Genomic DNA, 20,256 nt, shown 5'->3' with positions numbered 1-20,256 from the left:
CGCGCCGGGCGCGCAGCCCCTCGCCGCCGACTCCTGGAGGAACCTCATCGAGCACATCGGTAAGGGCTTTAGCGCAGCTCTCCCCTCATCTTTCACTTCTTTTCTCTTTGCTTCGCGTGCCCCACAGCACTAGGGAGAGCCAGCGCCGCGCCCGCCGTCGGTCCCGCGCGCTTGGTGACGGGCTGGGCACCGCGCTGCGCGTCCCGTCCCTTCCCTCGAGCATGAAACGGGACCACGTCCCCCTCGCTCAGCTCGCGCTCCTCATTGCCCCTCACTCATTGCCCCCCGCTCATTGCCCCCTGTTCATTGCCCCCTCACTCATTGCCCCCCTGCTCATTGCCCCTCACTCATTGCCCCCCCGCTCAGCTCCCCCTCGCTAAGTTCCTGCCTCAGCTGCCGCGCGATGGCTCCGCGCTGCGAGTGTAGGTGCAGCTCAAGCCCTTGCACCGCGGCGGACACGGTTTTTGGACAACCAGACCCCTGCAGTAACCCACAGGGAGGTCATTTCAGACGGCTCCAGTGTATCCTCGCTCCCCCTCCTGCCTGACAGCAATTAATAGGCACTTTTTTTTTACCTGAAACTGGAGCAGAGTAGCTCAGAGAAATCATCTCTGCCCTCCTGGGAGCTCCCATAGCTCCCGGTGCAGTAACGTTGACTTTGACGATGCTGCACATTCTCCCCGGCAAGCGTTTTCCACAAGGAGCTTCTCAATCCCAGTTTTTCAGGGAGCGGGGAAGGGGGACGGATGTCTAAATGAAACAGGGTAAGCACAAAGGTAAAAGTCTCGTACGGCACCAAACAAGCCCCGTAGATATCAGTCCRTATGAAGTTTAGCCTTAACCGCCTCATTTCTAATCGGGGTCTGTGCCAGACCCCTCTTCCAGTGCGTGATTGACCCTTAGCCTCAGGTGACAGTAGCACGGCTGGGGGCACTAAGGAGTATGTGGAGTTTGCACAACTCTCTGACATTTTGCACTTGTTCCCTTGTTAAATACCGGCATCCGCTATGTTTTCCAGTCCTTGGRGTCATGTTTAGCTAATGCTCTCAGCTTCTCTCTGCTCCCAGATTTGCTGCATGTCAAACCCCTGGTCCCTYGCCTTGCATCTGTTTCGTTACCCACCTTCTGCCATGAGCACCTCTTGCTTCATCTCTTGCTTGGCGTCTGGCCCGTTTGTCTTTCTCTGTCTCTGTGAAAACAGCGCAGGTAAAACCCATGCTCTCTCCACTATAATTTGCTTACCCACATATAGACGTACTTTTTAAAAATCAGATTTAGACCTTCTATCATTGCTAGCATTGTTCCTTTGTGTTCCTATTATTTTTCTGCCCAAATATCTACCTTTCTTCTTTCTCCTGGTATCACCCTTCTGTTCCCTCCCACAGCTGCTGTCCATTGTAGAGCTTCGCTCAGTCTCTGTTCAGCTTCCTCCTTAAAAGGCATTACCTTGTGCACTCCCAACCAAATTGCTGGGGTGGGTGCCGCTAGCAGGCTGGTCTCTGTGTGTCCATACCTGCCCTTTACCAAGCCGCAGCCTCCCTAGGTCATCTCTGCTTGGCGGGTCAGCCAGGAAGCCTGCAAGCCAGAGCAGGTCCGCTGTCTGGATTTGTTTTTCTTAAAAGCAAGAGGAGAATTTGTCTCAAAGATCTCGTTAAAGGATTGCCCTCCAGATCTGTGCCAGAGAGGCTAGATTACAAATGGCCTTAATTGCCAGTGACTTGCAGGGCAGACCCCCCCAGCCCGGTGCGCTTTGCCATCGGAGCGGTATGTGTAGCCATCTCCAGCATGAGCAACACGCGTCGYGCTCCCGTTGTCCTGCACGTTCTCCTGGAGCCACATGCCGGCCCTGCCACCCTGGGAAGCTGCTCCCCAGCCTGCACGACTCGGCGGCGCTYGGTGCGGTCGGGCTGCAAGGAGCCGGTCCCTGCTGCGCCCGAGCCCCGGAGTTGCCCCGGCCGAGCCCCAAGGCAGGAGCCGCCCCACTGAGAGCAGCTCTTCAGTTAACAGCCTGGCCCCATCACCGCGCCTCGGAGAGCCTTTCCACCCCTCCACATGCTCARCACCCTCGCTGGCTCTGATTAGAAGGCAGGAGCATTTAGGAAAGCCGTTTAAGCCTCGCTGACGCAGAGGGAGAGATTATATAAGGAGCAGCAGCATGCTGAACTTAAGGGGAAGTCTCCTCTTTGGTTACTGTGTAGGAAGCCAACAGAAGACTGCCTGGTTTCCTAGGCACAGCTACCCTTACTGCTATTTTAATCCAGTGCTGAATGCCTTTCCAGGGAGAACAGATACCAGGATACATCCGCAGCCCGTGGTGCTGCCGTGCTTGCGCCTGCGCTTTCTCCCAGCATATTTCTGCAGTACAGTTTTAATGGTGCTTGGTACTGAGCCTCGTGAAAACTGGTCCAGAGACTGACGAGGCAGTGACGACTGTGTTCCCATCCTCCCTAGACAAAGTCCTGACCCATTTGTCTCACTCCTTATTACGCATGAAATCTGCTTACAAGATCCAGTAGCACAAGTACATTTGACCAGATTTATTCTATTCCATAAGGGATGAAAATCTATTACATTGTATTTAATATCTAGGGCTTTTATATTTATTCATTCAACTTCTGGAATCCTGCAGGTGTCTCAGAACGGGAAATGTAGCAGATAATAGCAGCCCTATGAGAGAGAGGGCATCTGAAGTCTTTTCTACTTGGCCTAGGCATTTCAGGGTTCCTACCTTTTTGATGCTATCAGTTGAAATCAGGAACCTTCACAAATTCTGTGCAGTTTCTTCTGGTCCTGAAGCTAGTATTGGAAGCACATACGACTGTGCTAATGATGAGCAGCAAGTTGCTTCAAATTCAGAACCTTTCTTTGGTGCTGTGGCAATCTGGAGCCATGTGAGTATTATTGAGTATCTTCACTCATCTGAGAAGGAAGGGAGAGAGATAGAGAAATTAAGCAACGTGTTTAAGACTACCCAGTACATCAGACCTGAGCTAGGACTTGTCCTTTGCTGTTCTGATGCTTGAGCTGCCTAGCGTGGCTCAGTGTTCACTCCTTTAAGATTTTCACCTCCTTAAAATGCTCCTTTAAAGGAGTTTCACTGTATGCAATATTGCTTTTCACTCATGCACTCCTATTTGACTTGTAACATAATAGTATTGCACAGAATGGTAACTTTTTTTTTAAAGCCCTTTAAAAGCCTGGCAAATAATAAATAACTCTTCTCATGTCTTCTGGCTGACCATGGCTTCATCTGTGTGTGTTACTAACATATGTTGTGACAGCAGATTGTCAACCTGTTAAATTCCCCTCTAGGGCTCTTGTATCAGGAGTATCGAGATAAATCTACGCGCCAGGAGATTGAAACCAGGCGGCTGCAGGACTCTCAGGCAGACCCGGAGGAGAATTCAGCCGGTGAGGAGACTCCAAACGAATCGGAAGCTGCAAGTACACCCGAGAGCAAAGCGGCCCCTCAGATCAGTTCGCTAAGGAACTCCACATCCCGCTTCAACTTATGGCAGGATCTTCCTGAGATCCGGAGCAGCGGCGTCCTTAGCATCCTCCAGCCAGATGAGATCAAGCTTCAGGAGGTAATGAGGGAAGGAGGAGAGTGGCTTAACTGGGTTGTTCCTTAAAAGAGTACGAGTCAATTCAATAGGAACATCATGACTTAAAACCGAAGAAGCTTCATCGCAGCCACAGGCAAGGCTGGCTCTGTTGAACACTTTTATTATGTAATGTTGGTTAGTGCTTCTTATTTCCTTTGAAACTGCAGGGTGTTGTATATGCTGTTGCTACCAGACAGCAGCAATGAAGCTTCTTTTCCCTTTTCTGAATGAACGTTAGGAGCAATTTATAAAAGAGTAGAAAGAAAGTGAGGAGGTTCTTGCAGCAGAGCTTTTGATCTACGGTGCAGGATGATCCTCTTCAAACATTATTAGCAAGAAACGTACTTTCTGTCAGAAATATTGCAGGAATTCAACAGTATTAATCTGTTTTAAACGTGATGGGCATAGAAGGAAAGAGACAGAGACTGGTGAGCTTCCTTATTTTTACATGTTAATACTTGGAGCCTGTGGTCCACAAAAGAAAAATGAGTGTTTTCTTGTACAAAACTCCCTCAAAAATATCGAGAGGTGCCTTTGTGTTGTAGCCATCTAGCCCAGCGACACCCCCAGGGAGCRTCACGTGCTGCTCATTTACGTGGCGGGATCAAGCGGCGAGGGCAGCCGGTGGGGGCTGCTGCTGCGGTCGGTGAAAGCTCCGGCCACGCCACCGTTTGCGAGCGGCTGCTGTTTGGGAGAGCGCRGGCAGCGCGAGCAGCCTTTGCCCGCACCGCGCGCTGCCCTCGCAGCCTGCGGTGGGGATGAAGGAGCGGCACGCGCCGCYGGCCGCACTGCGGGAGTGCCAGCAGCGTGGCTGAGGCGGCCAAAACCACTTGTTTTTCTGCTGCTGCTTCTGGGTGGGTTATTTCCATTTCACGTTTGTTCTGTTTACCTGGCAAAACACAGTATTTCTAACTGCTGGCATTACAAACACAGTCTGGCATCTGAAAAATTACAAGCTTTCTTCTTCTTTCTGCCTCAAAATGAAGATAGCAATTCACAGAGAAACATCAGCTTAAAAGTTTGCATTATAGATTTGAAAAACTGCCGTTTCTGTCGAGTGACATTTTTTACCTGTAGGTCTTTTATGGAAAAAGAAAATCTCTGCACTGCTGAATGCCAACAGTACTTCAGTAGGTGTACTGAATTTTCCTCTCTCTGCTTAAATAACATGAGAAAGGCAGCAGATGGAGACGGGACAGTGCTGCCTTAGAGAAGTGATGTGCTAATTTATCAGAGCTGGAATTTTCTTCCTGTTCGATATGGAATTATCCGTAAGGGATTATAAAATAGCCTAAAGCCAGAAAACTGTGAAATTGGCTAAATACCAAAGAGAAAGAGTGGAGAATACGTTGGCAAGAACAGAAAGAAAGCGGAAGCAAGAAAATCTCGGCTCGCAGCTGAGGCAGAGAGCTGAGATGGAGCAGAGCTCAGCAGCCAGGGAAGACGCTGCTCATCTGCAGCAACCTGCAAAGCAACAGAGATGAAGATAAGCGAGGTGACACCTGCAAAGAGGAGGAATCCAGACGTCATTACTGGGTATGACTGAAAATAATGAGGCAGGTCATCAACACGGGATGAAAAACAAGACGCAGTTGCTTTCTAGACAGCAAAACAAGAAACTTGACTGGAAGAGCAATAGATGTTTGGAAAGCGCTGCAGAAGGCAATTTGTCATAGTCCCTGTTGGAACAAATGAGCCAAGCTAGTGGAGTTTGGGGAAAATGAAATAAAAATGCAGCATGGCCTGTTAGTCCTGGAATTCGGAGAGCACTCAGGCAGCAATGGCCTCAGCCGCAGCAGCCCTTTTCAGCTGAGGCCAGTGCCAGAGTGGCAAAATGTAAAATAAGAACTAGAAGTGGCACAGCAAAAAGGAAAAGAAAGAGAAAAAGGAGGGGGGCGAAAAGTGCGGGCAAAAGTGCAGAAAGAGGAAGAACAGAAGAACCAAGAAAGGACATAGTACAGAGCACAGGAGTCAAATACCAAAATTACACAGTACTGGAATAGTTATCCAAAATGACTAAATCGCTGATAGGAGAACTTCAATTGCCCAGACATCTGTTGAGMATCAAAACACATCAAAACATGAATTATCAAGGATTTTCTTTTCACTGTGGAGAAGATAACATAACGATGCCGACTGTAGAAGAAGCCAAAAGCAAAGCTTTTTGGGTTCTGCCATAGAGTCATCTGGGGAGAAATGGTAGCAGTGTGTGTGTGGCAGGAGAAACAAGTGACTGGAGAAGAAACATCCTTCCTCCATTGCATGTAAAGGAGGTAAAAGCAAACTGTTGTCGTGGTAYGAGCTCTCGAAGAGGTGGGGATCTGGACATTAGAAGAATTAGCATTGAATCAGTGACACTTCTGATCTCTGCTCAGTTCTCTGCCTTTCCATTTGTCCTTATTTTATGTTCTATGCAGTTTCTTTATTTTGTCCTCTTCTGCTTGCTGCCAATATTGATTTTCCTACTCTGGGTTTGTCTTATWTGTTTTAGGAGATGAGAACTGGCCAAAACAACCTATTGATAGAAAAGTTTAGCMAAGTATTCTCAGTCTTTGAGCTGAGTGCTATTTTTGCTGAGATGTATGAGCTTTAATAAAGCTTTTGCTGGAGGATAATTTGAATTCAGGTTGCTTTGGTGTTAGAAAAAGGGGTAGAGGAACAGACTAACTGCACCTTCATTGCTCAGTGTGAATCCGGATCAGAGCAGCGCTGCTCTGGAAACTCTCTGTGCTCAGACACGGGAGGACCCAAACCTGGTGTCTGCTGCAGCCACGTGGCCTMCCCGCTGCAGAGCACGGGTGACTGACAGGTAGGCAGCCTTTCYCTCGCCTTCCACTTTCACAAAAACAACCCCAAAAAGATTTAATTTCCTCTCCTGTGCTGAACAATCCTAAGATTTCCAACCTGTAAATGTCTTGTGCAAGGAGCTGCCTGTCTGAGCGCTCTGCTAGCAGCGGGAGGTCAGAGGTACCACAGGAAGGCAGCCTGGGCTGAGCACAGCCGATGCCGCAGCATCAGCTCAGAACATCCCTCCCAAACTAGAGGCTTCCCKTATTAAGTAGTGGTTTGCAGGAAGCTCAGAGCAGTTGGGAATTCATGTTTTCAATCTGTATGATAAAACACCATCTGTGTTTTATCTGTATGATTACTTACTTAKGGCTTTAGTGAGTCTTAATTTTCTCTTTTCTACATTTTCTTCTTTTTTCTGGCTTCACTTTTCTTTCTCTTTCTCGGTCTCTCAGCCAAAATAATAAGAAATGAAAGTAATTAATACTGCTTTTATTCGTATGACTTAAATTTCAAGTTCCTAAGCTTGGGACTGATAGGACAGTATTGGTCATGTTTCCAAGGGATAGTTTCAGACTGCTGCAGATTTAGGCAGATATAACTGCATCAACTGACATTTAGTTCAGATTTTCTTTGGTTATTTCTGCAACTCTGAAAACAGAAGCTCAAGCTCTTTAATTTAGTGACTGATTAGAGCCAGCAGAATTCAGTTAGTTGGATGTTTGGTGCCCATTGCAATTTGTGGTTCMTGGCTACCATTCAAGAGGGAAACAGCACTCTGGGCCATTTGGGGTAGGTATTTGGGTGCTTTGGGGACTGCAGAGGGCAGAAAGGAATTTCTTTGGAGGTAGGTGCAGGGGGTAGGAGGTGTTCTGCAGCTGTGGGGCAGGAAACAAACTTAGAGATTTAGCAACTAGTTGGAGGGCTGAGAGGCTGCAGAGGAACTACAGGCTGTGATTCCATGATTAAAGACATGGGACAGGAGAGAAGTCCTGACTTGGAGTATTTGGAAAGTTGTACTGCCAGGCTTTGTGCACCTCAAGTCCCAGAATATTTGCCTGGGACTTGCTGCTGTCTCAGCTCGTCCTCTCTTACTCTTTGTCACGTCTTGATCTGCTTCTGTTTCTCTTCTGACTTATCTTACTGTTAAGCCTATGAACGGAGCATTTAGTGAACTCRGTCTGTGGAGGTAGGTTCTCACACACTGGTGAAACCGTTCAGACAAGCCGACTTGGTCCTCCTCCGCTTTCCTCACTGGGAATCCAGCCTTGAGAAGAATAAAACATCCTTTCATTCCTTAAATGCCAACTGTTAGGAGTGCACTGACCAAACWTTTTCATCACCATCCACACCCTTTGCTCTGTCTCCCTTCTAGGGGCTGCTGCACAAGACCACCTACTTGGTTTGACTTAGTGCCCACTGAGAGCGTTTCATTGGCGCCCAGCGGCGCAAAGACCYGCGGTTAGCTCAGAAAGTAGCTCACTGACTTGTCATTTTAACTGACTGAGGACGCACAGCACCTCTTCATCAAGAGATTTCTGAAAGCTGTAATGATTTTCTGCCATGTTGAAGCCCTTGTGAGAATCTTAATTTAACCTTATTTCAACTAACAGAGTCGCTATTTGGGTCAATAATCATCTGCTTTATCTATTCTGCACAGAGACAACAAACATCTAGAGAGCAAGCGAGCTGCGTGCGGTGATAACTGACCATCCCTGCAGCTGCGGGGGACTTTATATCCTCGTCTTGTTAAGTTATGATTTATCTCTGAACCAAGCCATCAGTTGGTCCTTCTGCTGCCCTAGACCATATCACTGGCTCAGGGAAGCCAGGTGTTTCACCAAAAGCTTCTCTTAACAGATGAAACCAGTGCTAGAGCTGGGAGATTATTTCTGATTTCCTGTAATAGTTGGAGACYGGCAGTTTTTCTCCCAGGCCTTGTTAGTGGAGGCAGAGGAGCATTGGTGCAGGGGCAACAGAACCCCTTGCATGGGCTGTGGTAGTGGCCCAAAAGGGGCTCTCACCTYCCTGCGTGCTCCCCTCTCCCTGCTCGCTGGGCCTGGGGGGCCGTGTCCAGCACTGTGCACAGCTCGGATTCCTACAGTAGCGCAGTACGTACCTCTCCATAAAGGCAGAAAGTGCCTGCTCACTGCTTCTCCTTGGGATTCTCCCCTAGGCCATGTTTGAGCTGGTTACATCCGAAGCCTCCTATTACAAGAGCCTGAACCTGCTGGTGTCTCACTTCATGGAGAACGAGCGCCTGAAAAAGATCTTGCATCAGTCCGAGGCTCACATCCTCTTCTCCAACGTGCTTGACGTCATGGCTGTTAGCGAGCGGTAAGATAACTGCTGCTGGGGTTCGGCTAGCTGAACGGGACCCTTCCACATTACCTGTTTTGCAGAGGGAGGAAGGAGCTGGCTACGTGCAGCCTGTTAATCCCAGCCTTTTCAAGAAGCTCGTGGACACATTTGAGGCTTTCAGCCCCAGGGGCTTCTGCTGGAAACCCCCTGGGACTGGCAGGTGATAACTGATTTGAACTCTCRTTTCTCCTCTAGGTTCCTGTTGGACCTCGAGCAGCGGGTGGAAGAGAATATCGTGATCTCAGATGTGTGTGACATTGTCCACCAGCATACGGTTAATCACTTCTCCGTGTACATCACCTACGTCTCCAACCAGACCTACCAGGAGAGAGCTTACAAGCAGCTTCTGTGAGTCCCAGTGCTTGATGCTGAACTACTTGCCAAAATTGTCTAGGTCACAGGTATTTGTTTACCTGTAATTTGGGTATTTAGGAGAAAGGCCTAAGAAGCAGAAGTTTCCTCTTCTCTGATTTTACACTGCATCTATGAAAAACAAACACAATTAAAAGACTTTATATCAAAGGTGTGGTGATGCAGTACATAAGTAACAGAGCAAGTAAATTCAGAGCCAGTAGTTCCCAAATGTGGGAAATATTTACGATGTGCATGGGAACAGAGAGTTGTGAAACGTGTATTTTTAAACTACAAGTCGAGGCAAGAGATAGAAAGGCCAGGAACATAATCACAGCTCTCCAATAATAAGAGCAGCCGCTACTCCCCCTGAGCTTCTCAGCAGGGTCTATGATCTCCCCAGAGGTGAGAAATTGTTTTCCAGAAGAAGAAAATTTTCTTAAAATCAAAACAAAAACAAACGAGCAAAACCCAAACCTGCACACCCGTTTTCCTCCTATTCTGGTAGTACGCTCTGRTAGGAGGATACAATCCAAGACCCTCCTGCAGTATTTTTCAGGTTTAGGGAGTCTTTTGGTCCGGGAGGAATTGTTTTCCACCAGCTCAAGACAGAGTGCCCTACGAGCCTGTCTTTCAGCATGAGAATTATTTTTTCTTCAGTTACCTTGTCCTGGATTTTTTCAGGACAGCCCWTTGCACGAGCTGCCCTGTGTGTTTCCTCCCTTCTTCCCAGCAGCAGCTGGTTCAGAGGAGCATAATGAGCCCTAATTCTTTCCTTTCTCTGCTCCTCGAGCTTTGGAGGCAAAAAAACACAAAAGAGCCTCTGCCACACTTGGTGAACTGTTCTGTTCAATTGCAGCGTGCCACAAGGTTTTCCTGAGCCAGAGGTGAGCAAAAGAGCTGCTGTAAACAGTTCGCCTAGAGCGATGAGATAAATACCCAGATATGAATTAACAATAGGTTGGATTAAGCGAGCTTGAAAAGGACCTGTTAGAGTTAAGGAGTTCCTGGATAAGAATTGAGAGCATAGCATTTTCTTGATGGAGAATATAGAGTGAACTGAGAGCAGACTGTTTTCTGCTGCCTCCCTCCAGGAGGGTCTGGGAATTGCCAGAGGGGTTTCAAGCACCAGCCTGCTCCTCTGTGCCCTACTCAGGCCAGATACGATTTCCATCCTCCTGCTAAGCAGCCAAGGGCAGCCAAGATGAAGCTGTTCTGTAGCTTGCCTTGCTCTTATGACTCTGTGAATTTCATCCTGTCACAGAAATCCAACTGTTAAAAAATATATAATTATGCTGCTGACTCATTTACTTGGACACACACCCCATTCACACACACCTACGCGCACAGCGTATGCTGCTGAGCTAGATGTGCTACACATGTGAATCCACTACCATGGCTTGTACATTAGAAGTCTTTTCTTTTTCCATCCCTCAACACTATAAATAGTCCTAGGTTTAAACCAAAATACACCTAGAAGCATTCAGTCCCCTCCTCCCCTCTTTTCTGTTCTTGAGAGAGGCCTGGCAGATGWTGTCTCCGAGACTAGGTTGCTTTTGAGTCACTACCTACACAGCAGAGTGATGGGCATGGTAGCACTGACCACCCTCTCCTCTCTGTCTTCAGCCAGGACAAGCCAGCTTTCCGGGAAGTGATATCACAGCTGGAGCTGGATCCCAAATGCAAAGGCCTCTCCTTTTCTTCCTTCCTGATTCTGCCATTTCAAAGGATCACTCGGCTCAAGCTGCTAGTGCAGGTAGAGTTTTGCTCTTTGCTCATATTGAGGGTCTTCCGGATCACTTCCAGAGCTCTGCACCCAGCAGTCACCTGCAAGGCTTAGCCATAGCCAAGATCAAGCCTCGAGCTGGATGAAGCCTTTCCAAAGAATCAGACATTCTCAACGGCTATGGAAAAGTGTTCTCAGTTCCCCAGAGACCGTGTSCAAATTCATGTTGAATTTTCCACATAGCTTTTACTGAACAAAAGATAATGAAGGGAGCTTCATAGAGCTGCTAAAAGGGGCAGCAACAGTCCCCTTTTCCACACCATCCTGAGGGTAGGACATGGATGCCTGGATGCATAGTGCAGAGTAGCTGTGGGACATGGGAACGCTCCATGTGTAGTAATCCCACATGGTTGTGGGATGGACCCGGCATCGACAAGCCCTGTTATAGCAGCTGTCTTCCTCTTCTGCTGGCATGTCTAAACCCAGTGCTGCAGGACATGATCCTGGGGATGAGGATACAGCTTGCTCCCAAATGATCTTGCTGCCCTCAGATTACCAATAACACTATATGTTAGTAGTAGTTCTAGTGAATATTTAAAAAAAAAATAGGCATCTACCTGCTATATTCCTTTTGGACCAAATGGAATCATGGTCAGATGGAAGCAGCATTCAATGAAGTATAGGAACTAAGAGGTGAAAGTCACTGTGCTTCATCACCCGCCCTGTAATWAGGCTGAAGTCTAGAAATAACTCTGAGGATAGCAAAGGCTTTTCTGTGCTGTCAGAGCAGGATCGGAGTTAACGCAGCCTTTGTTCCCCTGCAGAACATTTTGAAGAAAGTGGAAGAGAAGTCTGAGAGGGAGTCCACTGCCCTGGATGCACATAAGGAGCTGGAAACAGTAAGTTTGAAAGAGCTAAGTGAAGACCATAAAACATAAGCCATCATGCTAAGTTTTCTAGTAAAGACCTCCAAACCACATTCACTCCTGGAGCTGTCCAAATGAGGCCTGACACTGCATTTCAGGAGTGATTTCTTTTCCCTCTTCCTTGCCCTCACAAATGGACTAGTCTGGCAGCTGTTAGATGACCACAGTGAGGAATCCCCTGCTGACAACAGACTTCTTCCTCTCTAGGAAAGGGCAGAGAGATTATTTCCCTTTGAGGATCTTCAAGAATACAGACTGTTTTTACGGCTATCTGAAGGTGGTGGATCCCACAGAGAGATCTAATTAGCTGCAATAYGCAGCCGAGTACAACTGTGTCAGCTCTCCTCCAATATAGCACATTCCCTCCCCAGCCAAAGAAACAGCAGCTTCTTAATGAAGTGCTCAGGTCTGTATTTAGCCTCTTCCCTGAAGCTGGCAGGTAGGGGTGGCAAACAGACACAGTTCAGTTCTGCTAGTGACTGCTATGCACAGCATACCAGGAAGGCGTTTGGGGTAGTTTCCATTTGGGCTTCCTGGCATGGTCAGACAGGGTGTTGCCACCTCTGGGCTACATTATTGAGTGGTGAGAAACTGCCAGCAGCCACATGGGCTGGGACAAAGGGCTGCAGGGACGGAGGTGTTTGCTGCCTGCTTCATCAGGAGCTTCTCCTGAATCCCRCAGCTCTATGAAAACATTTTAAGATGAAAACTGGGGCAGAATGTGAGCCTCAGGATATGACTGTGGCTTCTGATTGAAGTACTAGCCCAAAAAGCCATCAGTAGGGTCTTGGCCTTGGCCTGGATTGGTCCAGGGACAAAGGAGACCTTCACAGTGCTGGATAGTTGCACTACTTGGCATTTGCAGAGTCCCTCCATCCCTTGTCCTGTATCTGATAGCCACGTGTTTCTCCACTGGTGGGAGGCCTGAGGAAGGCTTCTACTGCTGCACACAAATGACGACAGTTGGTGCTAGGGAAATATTCTTCTTGAATTCATCTATTCACTTGAACCATTTCATACATTTCTTCATGTGGCCTCTTATCTGTAAATAAGAAAGTTTACATGCCTAACTTGCAGCTAAATACAGGTATTAAAACTGAGGCCAGAAGGATATATATTTTCTCTGCAAATGTCCTATTTGCTAGGTAGGGGCTGGCCAGAGTTTCAGTCGCTGGCTGTCTGCTGGATTCTCRTTAGCAGAAACACGGCACGCATAAAGTGGAGCTTGTTCTCCAGCATGATTTTTCTAACTAGTCAGTTCTCCAGAGATTTGATCCTTACGAAACAGGCGGTGGCATCTAGGTGAAGGTGCCGGTATCCGGGTGCCACCCGCACATTGGCTGTGTTTCATCGGTCCCGAGGCGTTTGTGCTCGGGACGCCGCCGGAGCTGCCCCACGGCGCCTCCTCCCYGCGGAGGTGTCACGCCTGGGTGCCTGCTGCTCCGTGGCAGAGCCGCAGCGCTCCGCTCGCGCGCTGTGGCTTCACTCTCTCTGAGGACGGTACCGGGTGTGCTGCTTGTTTCAGTGCTGGGGACAAAGATAGGTGGCATGTCAGGATCTGGCAAAMGGGCCGGGCCCTTTGCTGCGCAGCCAGCAGTGCTGCTTAATGCTGGCTGATTCGGTAGCTCAGTGTAGTCAGCACTCCCAAAAGCTTCAGATACATGGTGCAAAGGGGAGCTAGACAAGCACCCTACAACTACCTTCTGGTGCTGCCAAGGTAGCGTTTGCTCAGGCATGGCCACATTTGAACCACCAGGGTGTGATGCAGCCAAGAAATGAGCAAATAACCCATATAAACCTCCACCAGTGCCATTTTCCCGAGAAATCCTGTAGGAATACCCAGGATGGCAGCACGTTAACATTTGCCCTTTCCCCAGCTGTTGATCCCCACTTCCTGCCTAGGCGTTGGAGGTCAACCCTGCTCCTCTCCTCTTTGCCCAGGTCGTGAAAGCGTGCAATGAAGGTGTCAGGAAGATGAGCCGAACAGAGCAGATGATCAGCATCCAGAAGAAATTGGAATTTAAAATCAAGGTATAAACATGGGCGAGCAATCTCTGCAGAGGATGCAGCAACASCATCCAGGTGTTGTGCACGTGTACGCACCTACACTAGCCTGGTCACACTGTTTTGCTGGGAGAGTTCGGTGGTGGCAGGACCCTGGCCTGTGCTGTCAAGATGCGACTCAGCTTTCAGCTRTCATTTTACAATACAAATGACATTAAAGGAAGATCGTTACTACAAAGAAAAACATTTCAAAGCTGGAAAACACCAAAGTAGAGGTTGTCACATAATTCAGCTCCTATGTATGCATTATGTACAGTCTCTTAATTACCTGCTAATGCTGTATTCTGGCTCCACTCAGGCGATGACTCGATTAATCGGTATTTCTGGAGTCAGAACAAGTATCACTTAATGCATGCCAGAAAACTCTAGGGCTGAGCTTAAAGTTACTGTTTTTTTTTCCTTGCCTGCTATRGGGGTGCTCCTCAGGTCTGTGCGTTTAAGGTGTATCTCTAAACCRTTTTACATAGCTGAGTAGCTGAAGAGTCTGCTTGTTTGAAAGGCCCCAGTGGCACCCCAAAAATTTGCGTACTGAAGGTGGAAGAGACAGCAGTTAGGCTGATATTTTCAGTATTTCAGTCATTTAGCTCTAAGTGAAATGTTTTTCTGGTATTAGATGGCCTTTGGGCTCCCGATGGCCTTTGGGGTTCCTGATTCTCACTTAACTACATGATTAAAACCCCAGCCAATGTACTGCTGTACTTTCATTGCTTGGGCAGCACTGGATCCTGGCTGGGACAGACCCAACCAGTGGGAATCTGGTCTTTTTTTGGTAGCCAAGAGGTCTGAACCAGGTTTTGAGGCGCCACAGCACCCCTTATCAGCATCCCTTATCAGCTGACATAGGCATATGACAGCATACACTGACCTCTCTGTGCMACTCTGGTCCTTTCTCTGCAGTATGAGGGGTGGTGATGGGAGCCAGTGCTASCCTTCCTTCTGCACGTCGTGGTTCTTACAGCATCTCAACTGTGTTGTCTCCTGATCTTTGCTCTCTCTTCCTCGAATCTAGTCGGTGCCCATCATCTCGCACTCCCGCTGGCTCCTGAAGCAGGGGGAGCTGCAGCAGATGAACGGTCCAAAGACATCACGCACGCTCCGTACTAAGAAACTCTTCAGAGAAATCTACCTGTTCCTTTTCAATGACCTGCTGGTAATTTGCAGGCAAATTCCTGGGTGAGTATGAAGACTGAGGGGGCAGACAGAGGACTTGACACATCCTGCTTGTCCATGGGGTTATTGGAGCAGCCCATTGCTGGCTCATCCAATCTCATCCAATATTGATGAGATGCCCCCATTCTGGGCACCCCAACCTGGCCTGGGCATCCTCCTTAGGTCAGCAGTCACCTCCTCACCTCTGCGCAGCTGCTGCTCATGGTGGCACAGCTTTTCCCAGCCCATACTCTACCACAAACGTAATGAACTTCAGGAACTTTCAGCTGGGTCTCCCATCAGGGTGAGCAAGCACAGGCCTAGCGGCTTCTGCTGAGCAGCACTGAGTTGAATCAGCTGCCAGGCTGACCCAGGAGGACTATCCTGCTGTCAGGGCAGTGATTCTATTTCTTTACTCGTTGCTATCCTGAGAGCTTCTCAGATTTAGCTAGTTAAACATCTGAAAAAAAAAAMCAGTCCGGAAAGTCTAAGTGACAAGCCTAAGGCTAGAGACTGGATTTGGCATGATATCCCCTGTCTCAGGAGGAGGAGAAAGTCATCATTCCTCAGCCTGTGCCTTGTGCAGCTAGAGATCAGTGAAATCAAGCAGCAGAGACAGCCGAGTCCCAGGGAACAGCATGTTCTTAGTGGCATTAACTAGACTTACTGTTAGGGAGCATCTCACCCATCCAAAGTTTCTAATGCATTGTCGCAGTGTCTGTGTCCCTAAAAATCACTTCTGTGGTAGCTCACTTGCAGAAGACACAGAGACTCTTTACAGGCAGGAGTAATTAGGCCTTGCAGGTGCCTTTGCGGTAACACCTCCTGCATTTGGCACGTGGGCAGCTCAGATACAGAGCGAGCCCCTTGCCCCAGGCTGCACGAGAGGCCTGGGGCAGAGCGAGCCCGGAGTCTCTTGTGCTGTCCCCAGTCCCGTTCTGGGTGACTGGAGCCCAGCTCTCCCGTGGTAACTGCAGACGTTTCCCATTACCCTCTCCCAGGGACAAGTACCAAGTGTTCGACTCCGCATCCCGGGGACTCCTGCGGGTGGAAGAGTTAGAAGACCAGGGGCAAAGCTTGGCCAACGTCTTCATCTTGAGGCTGCTGGAGAACGCGGATGACCGGGAGGTCAGCTACATGCTGAAGGCATCATCCCAGTGAGTATGACGGAGGCGCCCCACACGCTCAGCCATGCTCTCCAGGCAGCCACCTGGACTTCCCAGGTGATTCCTGGTTGTAGGGGAAGACAGGAGAAGAAGCCTCTTCACAAGAGCCTTCTGCAGCCCTTGTGTTGCTCAAGACCTCCTCATCTACCTGGTACAGATGTTTTAGCTCACTGATTATTCCCTTCATRTTCCAACAAACTCAGACCAGGCTAACACAGCTGTGGTTGCGCCAGACCTCAGGGCTCGGCTTTCTCTCTGGTCTCAGTTTCTTATCAGGCCTGTGGGTTTGCAGGCACAGCATCTGCGCCACGAGCTACGCAGCTCCCAGAGCTGCATGCTGTGTGGCCTTCAAGGGGGCACCGTTTGACATCCACATGCCTTAGCAAACACCAGCCAGGACTGGGGTTGCCCAACTCCTGCTGCAGGCCCGGAGTTTACCCCCTGAGCCCTCAGCATGGCGGCGTGCCTGGGGCAGGAGGAGGAGCCGGCAGCACTGCAAGCACTGCAGCTTCCCTCCAAGCAGGTGACTGTTGCTTTACTGTGCTGAAAATAGAGACATCAGTCACACTACACAGAGCAGACGCGTTTGACATCTGTGGGACTGAGCTGTGCAGAGACTGACCGAGCAKGCCAGGCTCAGGGGAGGCAGCGGCGTTTCACGTGTCTGCATCCTGCTCTGCCTGCTCATAGCCCCTGCACGGGGGTGATGTGGGCACAAACCAGGCATTTGGGTGAAGAAAACTGAGGAAGTAACAGAGGGAAACAAGTGCCACAAGTTGATCAGTGCATCCTACAGAAGAGCTGGGRCTGCAGGGCAGATCTGAAGGGCTGCCATCCAAGCAGGCAGAAAATTCAGGCTCTCTCAGGGTCAGGGGAGACACAAACTGTCCCATTTGCGAGAAGGACTAGAAGCAGTCTCGAGAGAGGGCCAGTGCTTGGGCTTCTCCAGCACACGCGAGATCTTTGCCCCCTGCTGCCAGCAGGGTTTTGCATTTAACAACAGCACCCTGAATCCAGCAGTGCCTTTGCAGGGCYCTGTCGTCTCATCCACTGTCAAACGAGCAGTGCCCTTGATCCGCTGCAAGGTCAGCCTGTGAGGGAATCAGCCACTCTGCCCTAGAAATATCCCCATGTGGCAGCTGTGGGACTAGATGGGTCTCCTAATTGTGTTTCCCCAGGAAAAATTGTGCCTGTGGATCTTGCAGAGCCTGGAGCTGCCCCAGAGCTGCACTACTCTTGGGATCCTGCTGCTCCCCAGCAGCAGAGCTGGCTGCATCCCAGGGCCATAGCATGAACCCAGCTCCATCCTCTGCTTCCCTACCAAACAGTCACTGGGAAAGTCCTCCATGGGTCCACGACCCTGAGGAAGTGGCAGGGAAGGCTGAGAGAGGAGGAATTGGGATGCGGGGCTGCCGGGAGGTGCAGGGTCCCTGGGACTGTCTCTTGCTCACCACCTCCGTTTGGCTTCCTGGTGCAGGAGCGAGATGAAGCGCTGGATGATTTCGCTAGCCCCGAACCGGAGAACCAAGTTCGTTTCATTTACGTCCAGACTTGTTGGTAAGAGYTGCCTTCCCTCCAGGGCCCTTACCTGCCCTGAGGGGCTGTTTGCAGGGGGCTTAAACGCACCTCAGCCTCGGGGTCCCACTCCCACCTCTCTGTCCCTCACTCTGACCCTGTCCCTTGGCAGACTGCCCGCAGATCCAGTGCGTCCACCCCTACATGGCCCAGGAGCCAGACGAGCTGTCCTTGGAGCTGGCTGACGTCCTCAACGTCCTGGACAAGACGGATGACGGTAAGGGCGGCGGGCCAGCCCTAGCCTCCCTGCTGGAGGACAGGGCTTCGCTGCAGACAGTCGGGTGAGACCTCGGCATCGCAGCCGGAGCTGCTCCCTCCACTAAGGGTCAGCCAGGCTGCCCTAACCAAACCAGGGCTGCCCTTACCTTGACAGAGCCTCATATCTACCTGGTGCCAGTCCCTGCAGCATGCACTTTTCCTGGAGCATGCATGCCAACCTTTCTGGTTGGAGAACTCAGTCACATCTGTCTGCCAGGAATCGCTCCAGTGGCACCAGGGACAAGCTGAGAAGGTTCCTGGGAAGCAGAGCAGCTGCTTTCRCCGCTGTCCCTTTACCTGCTCGTCCGAGCGCAGCACTGCCTCGCCAGGCTGACCTTCTGCTGCCTTTTCAGCTGCCTCTCCTCTGGCACAGGCAGCTTCCTGAAAGCAGCAGTAGCTTAGAGGTGGTTTCGCTCCTAGCTGTCCCGGTAAAAGGGCCGCTCCATCTCCACTTACCCTTTCTCTCCCTCTGCCCAGGTTGGATATTTGGGGAGCGTCTGCATGACCAGGAGAGGGGCTGGTTCCCCAGTTCTATGGGGGAGGAGATCCTGAACCCCAAAATCCGAGCACAGAACTTGAAGGAGTGCTTCCGGGTGCACAAGTCAGAYGACAGTCAGCGGAGGAAACTGGGCAGCCGAAATCGCCAATGACGGACGGCGCCCGYGAACAGCTCCCGGCGCGCAGGGACCGTCCGCCAGCCGGGGGAACGCGGCGGCGCCGCCGCAGGACACGGGGACCTGCCGAGACAGGCGCCTCTGAACAACCAGACTCTAGTTCCTGGGCTCCCCTCTCCCTGCTGCACTGATCCTGTTCTAGAGACCAGTGCTCTGACCCAGGTGCGCTGTGAAGCTCCGGGGAGCAGCCCCCAGAGCAGGCATTTGCTGCTGCACCCAAAGACGTTCTGGGGAGCTTAGGGCTCTCCTAGCACTRCGCTTCAGGGAGCAGAGACCAAGGCAGCACCGTGGCCAGGATGTGTCCCCCAGGGATCCTGGTTCCCAGCCTCTGTGCTGTAGGGCCCATTCTGCAGGGCTGACCCTTTATCTGCCCTGCACGAGGCCCAGTGCCCTGCCTCCCCCGAGCCCAGCCTTGCACCCCTGCATCCCTGCTGCTGCCTGCAGGAGCCTCGGAGCACAGCGGGGACCAGCCTGGAGGCTCCCAGCACCACTGGCCACCCTGGGCCATGCAGTGCTCAGGATGGAGCCGCACTACAGGCACACCAAGGGACACCGTGAACACTGGGCAAGTGACCTGCAGTGGAAAACTTGTGCAAACTGTTTGTGCACAGCCGGCAAGGCTGTGCAGGGTCTTCTTGAGCCCATGAGGTGACGTTGAACCAGGAGGCAGTGAGGAGGCTGAGCACGCACTGCCTGCATGCCTGTAACCCCTGCTACCCTGCAGTGTGCGCACGCCTGCCGTGCACCAGCGCATCCCCATGTACATAGGCACCCCCTCTGCTGCCCGCAGAGCTGCAGGATCACACCTCCTCGCATGAGCACCCCAGGGCACAGCATCGAGAGCCACCAGGGCAGGGCTCGAGCATGAAGCAGCCCCTGCAGTGACCGCCTGTTCCAACAGCCCCATGCTGCCGCAGCGGATGTTTGGCATCCAGCTGTGATGCCGCAACGGAGGGTCGCTACATTCAGCACTGGGAGCCGGCTCGGGGGATAGGGAGTGGGCGCAGGGGGTTTGGGAGGTTGCAGCTGCCCTTAAAGGTCCCTGGAGGCACCACAGCCCAAGGACAGCTGGAGCAGTGTCAGCCCTGCTCCTGCCCCTACAGCTGCACTGCTGGAAAGCCAATGGGGGCATCGCTCCTTATGCTGTAACCACATCAAGAGCTGGGGGGCCTGGTCCTGAACCTGCCCCCACCACCTATACCACCCTTGGGAAATGGTTGGGCGGCCAGCCTCCCATCTGGGCCCAAAGCAGGGGTTGGGAAGGGGATGCCCCCCATTTCAGGCCACCACAAAACAGCCCCTAGAGCCAGCTTGCCACATACAGCTCAGCTTCCACTCCGGCTGCAGCTTCCTTGGGCAGAAAGCAGGRCACCTGCTCTAGGGAATCCTTCAGTTCCCCGAGGACACAAGGCACTGCTGTTCCTCGGGCTCTGGAGGAAGCCCCCAGCCCTGTGAAGGTGTCGCTCACCCACAGAAACCTCCACTCACCCAGCAGTGAGTCACAGGGCTAGGCCAGCASCGAGCAGAGGCGCTGCGAGGTGGAGGGAGCCCAGGCGCCCACCCTGCAACCCCCAGCAAGCGCAGGACTCGCTCTAGGCCCCTCTCCCCTGACCA

At 51.0% G+C, this 20,256-nt stretch overlaps 1 protein-coding gene across 1 annotated transcript; it reads left to right on the top strand.

Annotated features, from left to right (window-relative positions):
* Position 1: 1 nt before the first annotated feature.
* Positions 2-19,943, top strand: NGEF (neuronal guanine nucleotide exchange factor; the record flags this gene model as incomplete). Its single annotated transcript, XM_026041586.1, has 12 exons — positions 2-59; positions 3,313-3,587; positions 8,569-8,729; positions 8,949-9,101; positions 10,731-10,860; positions 11,655-11,729; positions 13,698-13,787; positions 14,830-14,993; positions 15,971-16,126; positions 17,613-17,692; positions 17,823-17,927; positions 18,446-19,943. Coding segments are annotated over 12 exons (1,620 nt in total), but the record flags the coding sequence as incomplete, so codon positions are not given.
* Positions 19,944-20,256: the final 313 nt, after the last annotated feature.

This window comes from Nothoprocta perdicaria, unplaced genomic scaffold, assembly GCF_003342845.1.
Source record: "Nothoprocta perdicaria isolate Ctin4 unplaced genomic scaffold, notPer1 scaffold_289, whole genome shotgun sequence".
NCBI lineage: Eukaryota > Metazoa > Chordata > Aves > Tinamiformes > Tinamidae > Nothoprocta > Nothoprocta perdicaria.
The sequence above is the reverse complement of the archived record's forward strand: the minus strand, read 5'-3'. Positions and strand labels throughout refer to the sequence as shown.